General features: G+C 34.2%; 1 protein-coding gene across 5 annotated transcripts in view; it reads right to left on the bottom strand.

Moving 5' to 3' along the window:
- Positions 1–179: 179 nt before the first annotated feature.
- Positions 180–16,487, bottom strand: part of LOC107686689 (brefeldin A-inhibited guanine nucleotide-exchange protein 1-like) — a 74,770-nt gene continuing 58,462 nt past the window's right edge. For 4 of the 5 annotated variants that reach the window (XM_016483779.1, XM_016483781.1, XM_016483782.1 and 1 more), the window contains 13 exons: positions 13,867–14,039; positions 12,877–13,037; positions 12,270–12,400; positions 10,600–10,729; positions 9,424–9,559; positions 9,101–9,239; positions 8,012–8,081; positions 7,754–7,874; positions 7,230–7,369; positions 6,251–6,419; positions 5,864–6,002; positions 3,423–3,540; positions 180–1,417 (listed from right to left, as the gene is read on the bottom strand). In XM_016483779.1, coding sequence (XP_016339265.1) covers positions 1,238–1,417; positions 3,423–3,540; positions 5,864–6,002; positions 6,251–6,419; positions 7,230–7,369; positions 7,754–7,874; positions 8,012–8,081; positions 9,101–9,239; positions 9,424–9,559; positions 10,600–10,729; positions 12,270–12,400; positions 12,877–13,037; positions 13,867–14,039 — 1,807 coding nt within the window. In that variant the 3' untranslated portion in view covers positions 180–1,237. The remainder of the gene's footprint in view (positions 1,418–3,422; positions 3,541–5,863; positions 6,003–6,250; positions 6,420–7,229; positions 7,370–7,753; positions 7,875–8,011; positions 8,082–9,100; positions 9,240–9,423; positions 9,560–10,599; positions 10,730–12,269; positions 12,401–12,876; positions 13,038–13,866; positions 14,040–16,487) is intronic. The other variant, XM_016483780.1, reaches the window with a different exon arrangement.

The raw sequence follows: 16,487 nt of genomic DNA, 5'->3' as shown, positions 1-16,487 counted from the left end.
TTTTAAATTTAATTTATTCCTGTAATGGCAAAGCTGAATTGCAGTCTTCATATTCTTTTCAACGTTGAAAACAGCTTTTCAACGTTGAAACTTTATTGACCTATGACCTGATTTCAACGTTGAAACTTTATTGACCTATGACCTGATTAGAATGTGTGGTGATAATGACCAGTGTCATATAGAGTTGTACAGATCATTTTATTCCATATAGAAAACTTTACAGGGCTGTACCATTACAGTCACCCTCACTAGCCAGGAATGCTTCACATCCTTATTCCATCAACAGTTTTTAAAGCGCAGCTATCATTAATTTCTATACAATACAACCCAATCCAAAAAACCAAAGAGAAGATTTTAAATATATTAACTGTTTGTTTAAATTTGTACATGTAGAGTGAAGCCTAACTCCAAACAGGGATACAAACCAGTGATTCAGATGCAGCTCACATTTAACTCGACCTCAATTTTCAAGTTTTTTTTCCTTTTGAAGGATCTTAGTTGCCCTCAGTGTTTAATTAAAAAAAGTGTCAGCATATATAAAATGGAGTAAATCGAACTAATCACTTTATATCGTATTAGAAATCTCTAGCTGGACAGTTATGGAGGGAAAGATGGCATAGTTCAATAATTTATCACAAAAGTAAAAATCTCCAGTGCATTTTGATCAAGAAAACAAGTGCAGCAAATTTCTGAGAAACAAACGAAAAGATACAGAAAACTAAATCTAGTGTTGTGAGATTATATTACAAAGCTGGAATTCTGTACAACTAGTTTCTTCGGAGTTAGCCATTAGCGGTGCAAACGCAACAAAATAAAACAAAAATCTGAATCGCTTGAGAAACATCACACTGCTTGATATGCAACCCTTCTGTCATTCTTCAAACAGCTTTTAATATAATGCCAAGACACTGTTTTGAAATATATCTGGACCTTTTGAAGATCTCAAAGGTCAAGCATTTGTATAGTAGTAGCGATATTCAGCATCCTCATGATGTTCTAGATAATTTGAACCTATTGTACAAGGCCTGGACATTTGTCCAGTGGGTGGGACGTAGTTCCTGATCTGGGATTGGCTGTTTGTCCAGAGCAGACCCTCAAAGGGCAGGCGGGGGGTTGATATTAGTACCATCATATCTGACGCAGTCCATCTCCTCATTGGTTGCAGGAGATCAGATGCTCACGTCCTGCAGATGAAAAGAGGAGACCGTAGTAGGAACAGGCACTGCTGTAGCTTCTTCTAGGCGTCGTTGGGAGTTTGGACGCCTGAAGGCTGATCTGCTTCCAAAGTCTGGGTGATCTGGAACACCAATCCGATGCGCAGGAAGAACTTGCGCAGGACGGCCCTCAGCTCCGGGATCAGGTCAAACTGCATGATCTCACAAAGCAGAGGGTAGTATCGGGACGCATGGGCCTTGAACTGCAAAGCAAACACGTGTGTTTTAATTCCTTTACATTTTCTCACCGCACGCCACGGTGGAATCGTATTAAACCTGTGTTGATTAGCACCAGGTGTGCTCTCATAATCATTTACATTAACACAAAACTGCGGTGTTGTCTCGGTGTGTGACTCTGTAATGCATTAGGGCTCTAATTGAGAAAGATTAAAAATGACTGAGCATTGATCATTCATATCAATTAGCTTGTTTTGGAATTAAAACACTTTTCCGATCAAGCTGCTGTGATGTGGACTACATCACATGTACTAAATAATAAAAGTAAGTATATTTATTTACCATCGAAGGTTTGGGGTTGGTAAGAATATATATTTTTTAAATGTTTTTGGAAAAAAAATCCCTAATTCTTGCTCAGGCTGCATTTGATTAAAAATGCAGTAAACATAGTAATATTAGGAAAAATATAACACTTTGAATATATTTTAAAATGTAATTTATTCCTGTGATGGCAAAGCTGAATTTTCGGCATCATTACTTCAGTCTTCAGTGTCACATGATCCTTCAGAAATCATTCAAATATTCTGATTAATTTCATATCATTATTTATTAATTATGCATTGAAAATAGTTATGCTGCTTAATATTTTCTGGGAAAAAACAATGATTACAAATTTCAAAATTTCTATAAAAAAAAAAAAACCCCAGAAAAGAATTACCAACCCCAAACTTATGAACAATAGTGTAAATAATATATAAAACGAAATGTATTAATAATTGTAAAATATTTTAACATATTTACTAGTGCTGTCAAACAATTAATCACGATTAATCGCCTCCAAAATAAGTTTTTGTTTACATAATGTGTGTGTACTGTATATACATATATATATATATACATATACACACACACATACAGTATATATTTTGAAAATATTTACATGTACAGGTGCATCTCAAAAAAATGTAGATGAGCTGAAGGCCACTGTCAAAGAAACCTGGGCTTCCATACCACCTCAGCAGTGCCACAAACTGATCACCTCCATGCCACGCCGAATTGAGGCAGTAATTAAAGCAAAAGGAGCCCCTACCAAGTATTGAGTACATGTACAGTAAATGAACATACTTTCCAGAAGGCCAACAATTCACTAAAAATGTTTTTTTTCTTTTTTCTTATGAAGTATTCTAATTAGTTGAGATAGTGAATTGGTGGGTTTTTGTTAAATGTGAGCCAAAATCATCACAATTAAAAGAACCAAAGACTTAAACTACTTCAGTCTGTGTGCATTGAATTTATTTAATACACGAGTTTCACAATTTGAGTTGAATCACTGAAATAAATGAACTTTTCCACGACATTCTAATTTATTGAGATGCACCTGTATATATTTATATTACAGAAATATATTTCAACTTTTAACATAACATATTTTTCTTAAATATATACATGCATGTGTGTGTATTTATATAGACATAATAAATATACACAGTACACACACACACACACACACATATATTATGTAAACAAAAACTTATTTTGGATGTGATTAATCGTTTGACAGCACTAATATTTACTAAATAATAAAAATAAGTAAATATATATATTTTATCAAATATTTTACAAAAACTTAACCAATTTTCACTTAAATGGATAGTTCAACTAAAAATGAAATTTCTGTCATTAATTAATGACAGAATTTTCATTTTTGGGTGAACTATCCCTTTAAAAGCTATTAGGTACAGTTACATGACTTGAATGCTCAATTGGTCATCATTATCAGACGTCAGGACTTGAACTATACATGAACTATACAAATAATTTTATACAAAAAAAAAAAGAGTAAAGAATTTTTTTTTTTTTGGTTTTTAATCATTTACATTCGTTTTAAAAAATAGTTTCATATAAACTTATGAATGGTCTTGCAGTTCCATCATTAACCACTAGGGGATTGCAAAGCCTCAGTTGGGAAATGCTGGACTGAACAATTCTGTGCAGCTTCACTAACGTATCAGCAGTGAATCAGACACTCACCCTGTCATCACTGATCTTGAGCACTTTGGTAAGGAAGAGCAGCAGCAGGTTAGTCCAGGCCTCGCGGTGGCTCTCAGACGTCAGGGTCAGGAAGTAAGCCACAGCGTCACTGCACACGCTAACAAACAGAAAAAGAGACTGCGGTTTAGCACAGAGGATTTAAATATTCCACAAACATCTTGAATACAGCCTTAGTGACCTCTGATAGGCTCCTCCCCTCATATGTCTTATATAACTCCCATCTGCCCTGCGACTTCCTTCACTCATCATGACCTAATCTCACCGAAATCCCCTTTAGCCTGGTTAAGCAGGTCTGCAGGACTGAACACAGCCAATGACTAGTGTCTCTGATAGTCTTCCTGCAGACAAGGAAGTCAGAGTCTGACTGTCTCATGATTGCACGCTATTAGCAGTGAAGTCTGAGAGTGAGGGACACGTGTGCTAAATGCTAAATGGAAGCGCACAGGTCTGAGACTCCGGGATAGAGTGAAATTAGTGCTCAGTGTAGTTCGTGTCTCGTTTTAAAGCTTAATTTGTTAGCGCTAATGTTTATTACTCAACTAATCTAACAAAACGATGCCCTAATGGTGCATGAAACTCTTTCTCTGTTGGATCCACGCCAGAGCACCAATCGCAATTCAATAAAGCAAACCCACACTCCCACTTCAGGATGTGACCTTTGTCCAGCATAAAAATGAACAAATTGGAATGAGGAACCAACATGGCTTTTAATGCGCTGCTCTTCTGAAGTCTAAGTGTTTTTAGATTCTAAACATTACTACAGTTGAAGTCTTTATTTGACTCTAACTGCAAAACATCCTGTGAGTTTATCTATTAGGATCCTACTGGGCATTATTTTGAACAGAATCCTAATTATTATATTGGAACAGTCTTGTTCCTTGTTGTCTATCCTGTTTTACCTGGAAACTTGTCACATGATGGTAGTAAAACAGCGAATGCCATTTCATGTTGTCGTGGGACACACACATGTGTGTGTGTGTGTGTGAAAGTGTGTTTTATTATTAACAAACACATACCAAGATGCTTAAAGACAGAAACTTAGGTAGAACATATTACATCCCTCCCTTTTTATAAAATATCCAAAATACTTTAATTTATGCTACAGTCATGAAGACGCATTGCTACTTGCCATTACTAGTTGGTGGCATGTGTTTGGATATATTTTGGATGTAGTATATTTGGATATAATTTGATTATACAAGCAAGTGCAGAATGTGTCATCAATATTTTTGGTCTATTTATCCAGAATAGAAAGTACTTTTTTTTATTTATTTTTTTATTGTGTGTGTATTTCATTTAAATATATTTATTTGAAAGCTGTATTTAAAAAAAAATATTATTACAATTTAAAGTAATTGTAACTTTTCTATTTTAATATAATTTAAAATGTATACTATAGAAATAAAACTACAGAATCCCGTTTCTGCCACTGAGTAAAGAATAAAAAAAAGGTAATTGCAACTTCTCACAGACTTCTCAGAATCTCACAATTCTGACTTTTTTCTCGCAATTGCGACTTTTTATCTTGCAATTCTGGCTTTTTTTCTTATAATTGATTGATATAAACTCCCAATTGTGAGTTATAAAGTCAGAATTGCGGGATATAAACTCGCACTTGTGAGAAAGTCAGAATTGCGAGATATAAACTCAATTCTGATGTTTTTTCTCAGAATTGCGTAATATAAAACTCCTAATTGCAAATTATAAAGTCAGAATTGTGAGATATAAACTCAAAGCTTGTATCTCGCAATTCTGACTTTTTTCTCGCAATTCTGACTTTTTTCTAAGAATTGTGTGATATAAACTCGCAATTGTGGGTTATAAGTTCCAATTCTAAGGGGGGGAAAGACTGATATTTTCTCAGAACTGCGAGTTTAAATCTCACAATTCCGACTTAACTCGCAATTGCATGTTATAAAGTCAGGGTTGCGAGATATAAACTTGCAGTTCTGAGAAAAAAAGTCAATTCTGACTTTTTCCATAGAATTGTGAGTTTACATCTCAGGACTCCTCGATGACTAGAAAGTTCAAAAGAAAATAATTTTATTAAAATAGAAATATTTTGTATAAATTATAAATATCTTTACTGCCACTTCTGATCAATTTAATGCATCCTTGTTGAATAAAAGTAATAATTTCTTTAAAAAAAAAAACGTGTTTAACCTAAACTAAGGGGTAATACAAGCCAAAAACTCCTCTATTTTGATTTCCCAGGATCTTTAAGATAATATTTGATTTCTGTTATAGTGGCAGCGTATTATAAAAATATCAAAAGATGTCTCTAAGCTAAATGTAAAAGATATGAAGTGTACTGAAGACAGCAACAGCTATGAGTATGTAATTAGCTGAATAATGTTTACATGGCCGCAGGGTCTGACAGCACAGTGGTCCCAGTCACGAACGTGACAGTGATGTCTTACTTGAGCAGTCTCTTCTGCACCTCCTCCCAGGCGTCCTGCCTGCTCTGGTCCATGTACATGCGGAAGAGGATGCGCAGGCCACACGCCAGGCTGCTGGTCTCCTGTTTCAGCAGATTGGGCTTCGACTTCCCTTTGAAACCTGATCACACACACGGAGACACAGTGAGCTCTTTTAATGTGGGACGGGAGAAGAAATCAAGCCAGACGTGACAAAGACTTTCCATTAGGCCAGACAGGTGGCTCTATCTGATAACGGAGGACTTGATACAACGTGATCTGCAAGCTATGTGGCGGCTTTGGTAGATGTGGAGAAATAAACTCCTAACAATGGATATATTTATTGCATCTCAAGTTTCTAACAACAAAGAAATGATCGTGAGTACTGACCAGCCTTCCACAGTGCGGTTCTCTGTTCGTTATTGGAGTTAAAGGCCTTAGCAAAGCGATGGGACTCCAGAAGACAGTCGAGCAGTTTAAACAGCTGTTCTGAGGTCAGGTAGCGATACATTCCCTGGTCCTGAGTATCCACATGTACGTCAGCGTCCAGAGCATCTCTCTGCAGGAAAACACACTTCATTTAGACTGTATAACTGACTATAACTTAGAGATAAAATCTTCATGAATCCTTTAATATAACCATTTTTACGCAATAATCATTTAAATGATGTGACCTAGCATAAGGGGTTTTAAGCTTTTATTTTTTTATTCTTATTAATATATTACATTTTACATGTTATTATTAATATATTATTTATATAGTAGAATTAAACAGAATTGTATTATTACTTAAAATTGTATTATTTTTATTTCCACACTTTTTTCTTGATAAATAATTAGGAATAAAAATAAAATAGAATGAAATAAAATAAATAAAAATAGAATGAAAAAAAATTAAATAAAGTAATCAGTCAATTTATTTCACATAATTGTTGTTTATTCTGCATTCTGCTTTAAAACTATAACTATTAAAATGTTTTTTGGTAATTGAAATATTAGATGAAAACTTAAACTTAAAAAAAAAAAAAAACTTAAATGAAGATTATAAATGTTGCTTGGCCACTAACCAAAATAAATATGTTTAAGTTAATTAAAACGGAAATAAAATACATTGAAGCTACATAGAAAAAAATTATAATATAAAGCACATACTAAAATTACTAAAACTTAAAACTAAAATGAAAACTGAAAATAAAGGTAATTCAAAATATTAATAAATACTATAATAGTATAAAATAATGCTAAAATAACACTGATGTGGCCAACGCAATCTTGCTTATGACATTTCCTGATTGTAATCCCAAGTATGCAAAAGTAAAAAAACCAAAAAAAACATTTGTTTATAATCAGAGATAGTAAAAGATGGTACCTGTGCTGCTGCAAAGTTTTCAGCATCCTCCTTCTTACTAGTTGCAGGAAAGAACACAATGTTGTCTATGGTCTGAATGAGCTCCAGCTGGACGACACACTTTATGAGCAGAGCTGCAAACAGCCTTTGTTCCTGGGCTTCTGGGGAGATCGCATATGGAAACACAAAATGAACAGCTGACCAGCTGATAGTCAGTATGTTCTGGGTGCTTTATGAAATCAGACTAAAATCTGTATAATAAAAATAATGTTAAATTTATTTAATGAAAATCATTAAGGATTATTACATGATTACATGATTCTCTGGATTTTCTCGATTCTAACTGGTCATTTGTGGCATTCTGCAATCAAATACTGTTGCATTTGTGCTTAAATGTATAATTAATGAGTAACAATAGCTAGCAATTTTAGTTTCATTATTGAGTTTCAAATCTTTCAGTTATGAAATATTGTGAAAAAAAAAAAGAAGAAATAAAAGATCAATAAAGAACAATAATCCGGATGGTTGGCCACCCTGATACATGCCTAAAGCCACACTGAACTGACTCTGCCTGCGGTTTTCAGCCAAAGCCTTCTCCATGCTGTTCACCGACTGCTGGTCATCTGACCGAGTCTGAATATCCACTGACTTCTGGGAAATGGAGTCCTGTAAGCACCGGATCAGTACTAATTAATATTCTAACATTAAAATGAACTCCTATAGCACTAGAAGAACATCTGGTTGAGATGACCCTCCATGAACACTTAAACTTTGAGCACAGTCTGGAAATCTTATTTGCATACCAGCTGTTTATCAGAGTCGAGCTGAGTCACATGATCTCCCTCTGTACCAGCCGGTCTCCATGTCAACAGCCTGAAAACAACACAGAGCTGGGTTAGAGGGTGCAGGTGCCTTTTCCAGTTTAATTATATGGGTTGCCATGTCAAGCTAAATTAATAAATGTATTTTTTTTTTTTATATAATTATGCCTTCTTTATATAATTATGCCAAAAAGGGAAAAGGGTTTGGTAACAGGGCTGACACTTTTACAGCTTTCATGTCTTCCATGTAAATTATTAAAAAAATCTCAATTTATTGCAGATATTTCTACAAATATCAAGCATTTAATAACAAAATCATAGTAACAGGGTTGAAATTTTAACAGTTAATATTTAGCTACAAAATGTTTATTCAAAAGAGAATTTAATGCATATATATATATTTTTTTTTTGTTACAATTAGAGCATTTAATAATCAGTCGTTTACTTAAACATAGTAACAGGGTTGACACGTCTACAGTTAATTTAACTACAAGATGTTTATTCAAAAAGTAATTTAATGCACATATTTTTACAAATAGTGCATTTAAAAATCGTTTTTTTTTACTTTAATAAAAAATCATAGTAACAGGGTTGACACTTATACAGGTCATTTAGCTACAGGATGTTTATAAGAAAGATAATTTATTGCAGATATTTCTACAAATAGAGCATTTATAATCCGTTGTTTACTTTACAGGCTCATAGCAACAGGGTTGACAGATTTACCGTTCATTTAGCTACAAGATGTTTATTAGATAATTTATTGCAGATATTTCTAAAAATATTGAGTATTTAATAGTCAGTTTACTATACAAAATTATGATAACAGGGTTGATATTTTCAGATTATGATGCCTACTGATAACATGTAAAACATGATAAAGACTTATCCTTAAAGAGTTCACATTCTAATTAAGACACTAGAATTTTTTTTTTAATTATGGAGTAACTGATTACTTTTATACACATTTATATAAGAGGGAAACTATTATTATTTATTTTATAAAATGACCCCTTAGGAAAAGAGTAAACCATCAATTCTGAAAAGAAAGACCTTTATGTGAACACTCACATGTGTGGGATGGTGGTTTTGAAGATGTCTAGCATACAGTTGCAGGTCTTGTCCCAGGTCTCAGCGTTAAACTTCTCGCCATTGAGGATGACCACATTTTCAAGGCAATTAGTGCCTGATCTTGCTAATTGCTCATTATCTGTGAGGAGAGATGAGCGAGTGAGATCATGACCTGAAGTCATAATTCACATATGCATTTCAATGAACCGCCTACACACAAAATCTTCTAGACTTCAGCATTTTGAACAATGTTGTTTTCTCAACAGGGTCACTGTAAATGTACTGCAATTGTACCTTGTCTATTGCTGGTACTGAACACTCACCTTGCTGCACACACCAGTAGAGCTGAGTGAGGATATCATCTAACAGAACATCACTGAGAGATTCAAAGTACTGTGTGAAAACGTCACAGATAGCATAAAGTGCATGATTGCAGGTGGTGGTCATCCACTCCGCTTTCTGTGGGAAGATACAAAATAAAACATTAGCCACGGTTTTCCATCCTTGGCATGAAGATACTGGAGTGCTACCATATGATTATGTGAATGCCAGAGAGATTCCCCTTCCAAACAATGGAAATGGAAAGTGACACTTTCTAAAATGGATGTCTTATTATCTTCTAGGACAGGTTTCAGTGCTGATTAAACGGATCGTAGTTGATCCGTGATTCGTACGGACCAAGCCCCACGGTTCGGCACGCATTTGATCCGCGGATTAATTGCAAAATTTAACCATGATAGAGTGAAAGTTTATCAATTGTACGTGTTTACACATGCAAGCGATTTTAAACCATTCTAGCGAAAGAAAAGGCGAAATGGAACTCGATTCGTTACTCGCGCGCTGTTTTCTATCACAGCCGAACTGAACCATCTTTCCTATCTTATTCACTCCTTGCCTTTGAACGGATGCATATACACATAAAATTATGACAAAATACCGATCTCGACAATCATTGTGGCAAATGCAGTCTGTTGTGTCTTAAGTGAACGAGAACAGCTGAGAAAGAAATCGGATGTGTATCATTAGGCTATATTGGATCCGTGCATCAGGTCTTAAAGGGGCAGCAGCCTAATAATACCTGCTGCTGTCATTATGCTCATCAAACCACAAAACACATTTTTGACAAAGATGAATCTATTTTTTAATTTATACAGTGATCACTATGCAGTTTTATTTTACACTTTATTATTACATTTCTGTATCTGAATACTACCGACCTTATTTGTAACATTGTTCTGTTGTATTTATCTATGCTTGTAATTTGTGTAGCCTATTTGTTCTTATTTTTACTGGCTGTTCACTTGTCTCTTTAATAATGTTTGAACTTTCTTAGGCTAAGAGTTTTTGCTGTGGTATCATACTTATGGAAAGCAAAGTTACATAGATTTTTTTTTCTTGCTGATCCGAAAAACGATCCAATCCGTGGCTCAAAAACCGTAATACGATCCGAACCGTGAGATTTGTGATCCGTTGAACTACTAGTGCTGATGCTGACTTGCCTCAGTCTGTTGCTCTGGAAGCTTCATGTTGTCGAAGATCCTGAACACAATGCGGAACAGATCCTGCCACCAGTGTTTCTCGTAGGTGTGACCGTACGTCTTCATCACCTCAAACATCACCGTCAGACCCCTGACAAACAAAACAAAAATAGATTGTTGGAATAAGGTGAAAAAGATTAACAATGCTATACGCATGATTATAAGAAGATTTCAGTTTTTAACTGTTGGCAATAATTGTAGCCTCAAAACTGACACTTAAATCACACTTTAAAAGTTTATGGAAAATGTTTTGCTAGAAAATATAATTAATATAAATGATCGTTCCAAAGTTTGGGGTTGGTAAGATTTTTTTTGTTTGTTTTGAAAGTCGTCTGCATTTATTTGAATTAAAAAAACAGAAAAAACAGCAATGTTGTAAAACATTATTACAATGTATTATAACTGTCTTCCACGGAAGCACGTTTCCGCCACTGAAAAAATAAATAAATAAAAAAGGTAATTGCGAGTCACTATTGCGTGATATAAACACGCAATTGCGAGAAAAAACTTGCAAGATTTAAACTAAATTCTGAGAAGTTGTTAAAAAAAATCTCATAATTTATTGCAGATATTTCTACAAATATCAAGCATTTAATAACAAAATCATAATAACAGGGCTGAAACTTTAGCAGTTAATTTAGCTACAATATGTTTATTAGAAAGAGAATTTAATGCAAATATTTCCACAAATATTCAGTGCTTAATAGTCAGTTGTTTACTATACAAAATCATAGTAACAGGGTTGATACTTCTACAATTAATTTAGCTACACGATGTTTACTAGAAAGATCATTTATTGCCGATATTTCTACAAATAGAGCATTTAATAATCTAAAGCATTTAATAATAAAAAAAAAGATTTAAACTAAATTTTGAGAAAGTCAGAATTGCGAATTTAAACATTTAGTTTCGCAATTCTGAGTTTTTTTCTCGCAATTGCAAGAATTATATCATGCAATACTGACTTTATAACTGCACGTTTATATCATGCAATTCTGAGAAAAAAGTCAGAATTGCGAGATGTTAACTCGCAATTACGAGGAAAAAAAAGTCAGAATTGTGAGATAAAAAGTCACAATTACCTTTTTTTTTAAATGTTTTATTCAGTGGCAGAAACGGGCTTCCATAGTTTTCTGTTGTAATATATTTTAAAATGTAATTTACGTCTGTGATGGCGAAGTAGAATTTGGTGTTCAAGAAACATTTCTTATTGTCATCAATGCTGAAAACAGTGCTGGTTAATATTTCAAGGAAAACAGTGAAACTAAAATACAATAAAATAAAAATCTTTACCATCACTTTTGAATTTTAATCGAATGTATTTTAATCAATTGAATGCATGCTTGTGGAATAAAATTTATTCTTCAAAAAAAAAAAAAAAAACTTCACCTGAAACTTTTGAATGCTGTAAATATTTAGTGTAAATCTAAATGTATTAATTTAGATTAATTTTTTACTAAATACTTTTTCTCACTCTTCATAATTTGTGTGTGGTCTTTACAGACTTTACTGGGGGAAAAAAACACTAGGAGCAAGTTAACTCGTTCTGTAGTTTTAAACATTTATCAAAAACTATTAACTATTATCAAAAAAGATTTGAGATTTGTCTGTATTATAGGTTTGCCGCTAACCTGGTCCGGACGTCCAGCTTACACCTGTTGATGATGCATGACAGCTCAAAGAGGATGGGGAACCAGCCTCTCACCCAGACGCGGTCCTCCGGCGCAACATTCATATCATCACTGGTATAGTCTTTAAATGCCTGCCGACACAAAACACAGTTTGCTCACAGAGCCTTATTTGATTTGCTTAGCACATACTTAAGCACATGCCAGAACACACATGCTGCTTGACTATAAGCTGCATTCACAGATCAAAAAGTTTTTGCCCCAATCTGGCAACCCTCGTTGGGAAGCAGTGGATACCTCCATGTGGGTTGCCTTCACTAATCTCCACTTTAGAAACACCAGAGGACTAAAGCACTTAACAAGCACAAACACGGCTCCTAACACAATCACCCTTCATGGAGAGCAGAAAATAGATCGTTTACATTTTCCATCTACTTAATAAAGGCCTTTAGTTTTTGCTCATTACGGCATCCGGTAATGAGAGTTTTCTCGTTAAAAGTGCCCTGTGGTCTCCTCAAGCGTAATCCATTTAGTGAATGTCTGTCTAAAGCCTGACCCGGGGTCAGATCATAATTCAGCTGTTATGGAGAGCGCACTTGTTAGCACTGACCTGAGGTCGGTCGGAGACGTATTTGGCGCAGTGGCGGATGAGACGGATTGCCTCCATGCTGGTGTCGGGGAAAGAAGCGTTGCAGGCGAACTCAGACAGACATTTGACAGCGTCCTGGAAGGAATCAATGGTAGCTGGAAAATGCTTCTCGAATACATTCGCTGTGAGGAGAGAAGAGATGACAGAGGCCTTTTACAAACAAAAATGAATTAAAAGTTAATAAATGTTCACAATGCAAATCTTCCTTTCCACTCCCACCCAGATAAAAAAAATTATAAGTGTGGAAACTGATAAATGATAATGAATACCATAAATATAAATAAAAAAGAATAATTTTAGCTGTAATAATTCAAAGGTTTAATAGCTGTAATAATAAAACAAATTACAACAATAATTTTATAATACTTTATTTTATAACTATTTATAAATAATTATAATGAAATTAATAAACTATTAATATAAAACGAAATTAATTTTTGGTCCAAAAAAAAGAAACAAAAAATTGACCAATAAGTGGAAGGCTAAAAAAGGAAATGAAAAAAATAAACTAAATAAGAAAACAAATATTTAAAATAAAATGCTTGAAATATATACTGCAACTAATATACAAGTCTAATCGATGGAGGTCCACCAGTGAAAATGTGTCTATTTAGCATTTTTTATTTTAACATTTCATTTTTTCATTTTAGCATTTAGCAATTAAATTTAAACATTTTCATAATAAATTATATTATTGGAAAAACAGTGTTATGATCAATATAAAAATACTATGATTTGTTTTTATTATTGATTATTTTATGCAAATTTTTTTGTGTTAAATTAAAATTAGGTTTAATTTAAATAAGGTTAAATAAAAAAAATAATGAATGAATGAATTAAACAGTATTATATTAAAAACAGCTCTTCATGAGTAATTCCTAAAATAGAGATTTTATCTTGCATATTTTGTATCCTAAATCGTAGAATTCTTGATCTCCATCAGGCACTTACTGACAATGTGTCCAGTTGTCTGGAAGGCCAGCTCTACAATACTCTCATCCTGATCAGAGGCAGCGAGATGGAAAACAGAGAAAATGTTCTTCCACCCTGATCTAATATTCCCAGCCTGAGAGTTGACCATCTGGGCTATACAGCGGACCACCATGTCTCTAATGGTGGGAGATCTGTAGATAGAGAAGAAACATGTGAATAAAGCAGGAAAACACACACATACACACTCTCTTCATCTCATTCTGCAAGGGCAAACACGTGTAGACAAGTTCATTTTTCTCCATCAGTCATGGAGTTTAGTCATGATGGCTTCTGACACTGGGTTCACTCACTAAGCCTAATGAGTACTGCAGGGTCCATATGAGCTAATAGAACTTTCTCTTCTTCGCATCCTTCCATTGATGGAGAAGCTACTTTAAAAGTGAAGATTGCCAAGCTGCTTCTAATGTGAAGTAGCTAGACTATAGTTGAGCTACCTTTTGGAAAAATAGATGAAAATAGTTTATATAATTGAAATTGAACATTTTTCAATGTGCATTTCACTACAACATTTTTCTAAATTGTAACTACTAAGTGATGACAAAATGAATCTTTAAGCAATTCTTTGACATTAATTGCTCATAACCAGTTCTGTTACCTAAAACGATAGCCATTGTGAAAGTTTTGTTAACAGCAGAAATAAAATAATCTATAAAAAATGTATTAAAATATGAAAAACTTGAAAGAAAAGTGGAAATGTTGCATTAGCAAATAACTAAAATAAAAGTTGAAGTTGAAGTACTAAAATTACTAAAACTAAACTGAATTACACTGAAATAAAAAATAAAACTACATAAAAAAATGATTTAAAAATGACAAAAGAACAACAAAATTACTACAACAAACTAAAATGATAAAAAAATTACTAAATGTTAATAAACACTATAAAAGTATATAAATAATCCTAAAATAACTTTTCATACATTTTTGAACTGAATAATCATAGACTGATTCACTAAATTAACTGCCAATGCTCTTGCATCTCACGACTATGTCGTGTATGAAATACTGTCTGTGTGCATGTGTATAAAACAACAAACTGACAATTTATATATAATCATCTGTAATTGTATATACATTGTTGTAATTAATTGTGGCTGGAACAATAGTGTAGCTGTAAAAATAGTTGCCTGATGAAATTGAAATGTATATACATCTTCATCATGACTAGATAGACATGGTGAGTTTGTCTTTACTATACACGTTAGATGTGATCCACCTCATAGTAACAATCCTGTCAGATCGTCCATCCTTTGAGTGAGAGTGTAACGTTACAGGTCAGCCGATCTGGTTTCGTGGTTAAAGTTAACCTTTTCGACATGTTTCCACAATGTTGTCTGGGGGTTTTGCAAAAGGAGAGTGGGACGGTGGGCGGTGCTCGGGGTGGTGACTGAAGGCGGTGACTGTGTAGTTCTGACGTCAACTTTTTAAGGAAGTCACAACGGTTCGTGAAAAATCACAGCTACTTTATGCAGGTTGTGTGAATTTTACTGTGGACTGACTGTTTTGAAACTTATATGGTAGTTACATAGCACCTAGACCTCAGTTATCATGAAAAAAGCCAGGAAATTTCAGTTTTGACAATATGGGACCTTTTAAACATTAGTGTAACTAAAACAAAATTATACTTTTGTAAAAAAAAAAAAAATGTATTTATATTCATGAAGATTTTTCATGACTTTTAAAGCTGTGCCTACTTTACAGAAAAATAGTTTGTTATTGGAAAAGCTACACTACAGAGCTACGGTCACTTGATTTAAAAATGTAGTTATTTGAACTTTTACTTATTCTCTATGGATCAATACACCACTAATGTTAATGAAGAACTATATAATGTCGCAGGACTAATAAACAAGACCTTCTGCTTATGTCTGCATGGCATGTCCTGAAAGTCGAAAATGTTTACCGACACTTAAAAGGAGAACATTTTGTATATTTAAACTAAGCAGTGAACATGACGTAAAGAAGATTTAAAAATATATGGAGGCAGGCACTTCAGTCTCCTGAATCCAGAGCAGAGCCCTTCAGAAGATGATATTTAGAAGCAGTACATCCACCTGAGAGCAACAACAACTACATTCAGCACAAACCTTGCGTCTCTAACCCATCTTAAAGGGGTCATATGATGCGATTTCAATTTTTCCTTTCTCTTTGGAGTGTTACAAGCTCTTGCTGCATAAAGAAGATCTGTAAAGTTGCAAAGACTAAAGTCTCAAATCCAAAGAGATATTCTTTATAAAAGTTAAGAGTCAGCCACGCCTACCTAAAACGGCTCGTTCTAACACGCCCCCACATGTCTATGTCACTATGTGGGAAGATTTGCATAACGCCGCCCAAATGTTCACGCAAAGAAAGAAGGCGTAACTTTTATTTTCGCTGTAGTATTGTTGCTGCCGCCATGTCGTGAAGACGCACGCGTGTGTCTTTGTGTTCTGTGTGTTTCGTTGTGAAAGCGAAACTACTTTGTTTGGCCTTTCAAAAGAGGACGATATCCGCTTCGTCATGCCTAGAGCTGATCCGTGCTGGGCGCTGAGGAAATACATCAACTTCGCGCTGTGGATCACCGGATCGGCTTTCACCGT

The sequence above is a fragment of the Sinocyclocheilus anshuiensis genome, unplaced genomic scaffold, assembly GCF_001515605.1.
Source record: "Sinocyclocheilus anshuiensis isolate Anshui unplaced genomic scaffold, SAMN03320099.WGS_v1.1 scaffold990, whole genome shotgun sequence".
NCBI classification, from domain to species: domain Eukaryota; kingdom Metazoa; phylum Chordata; class Actinopteri; order Cypriniformes; family Cyprinidae; genus Sinocyclocheilus; species Sinocyclocheilus anshuiensis.
Note: the sequence above shows the minus strand (reverse complement) of the source record. Positions and strands in the feature narration are given on the sequence as shown.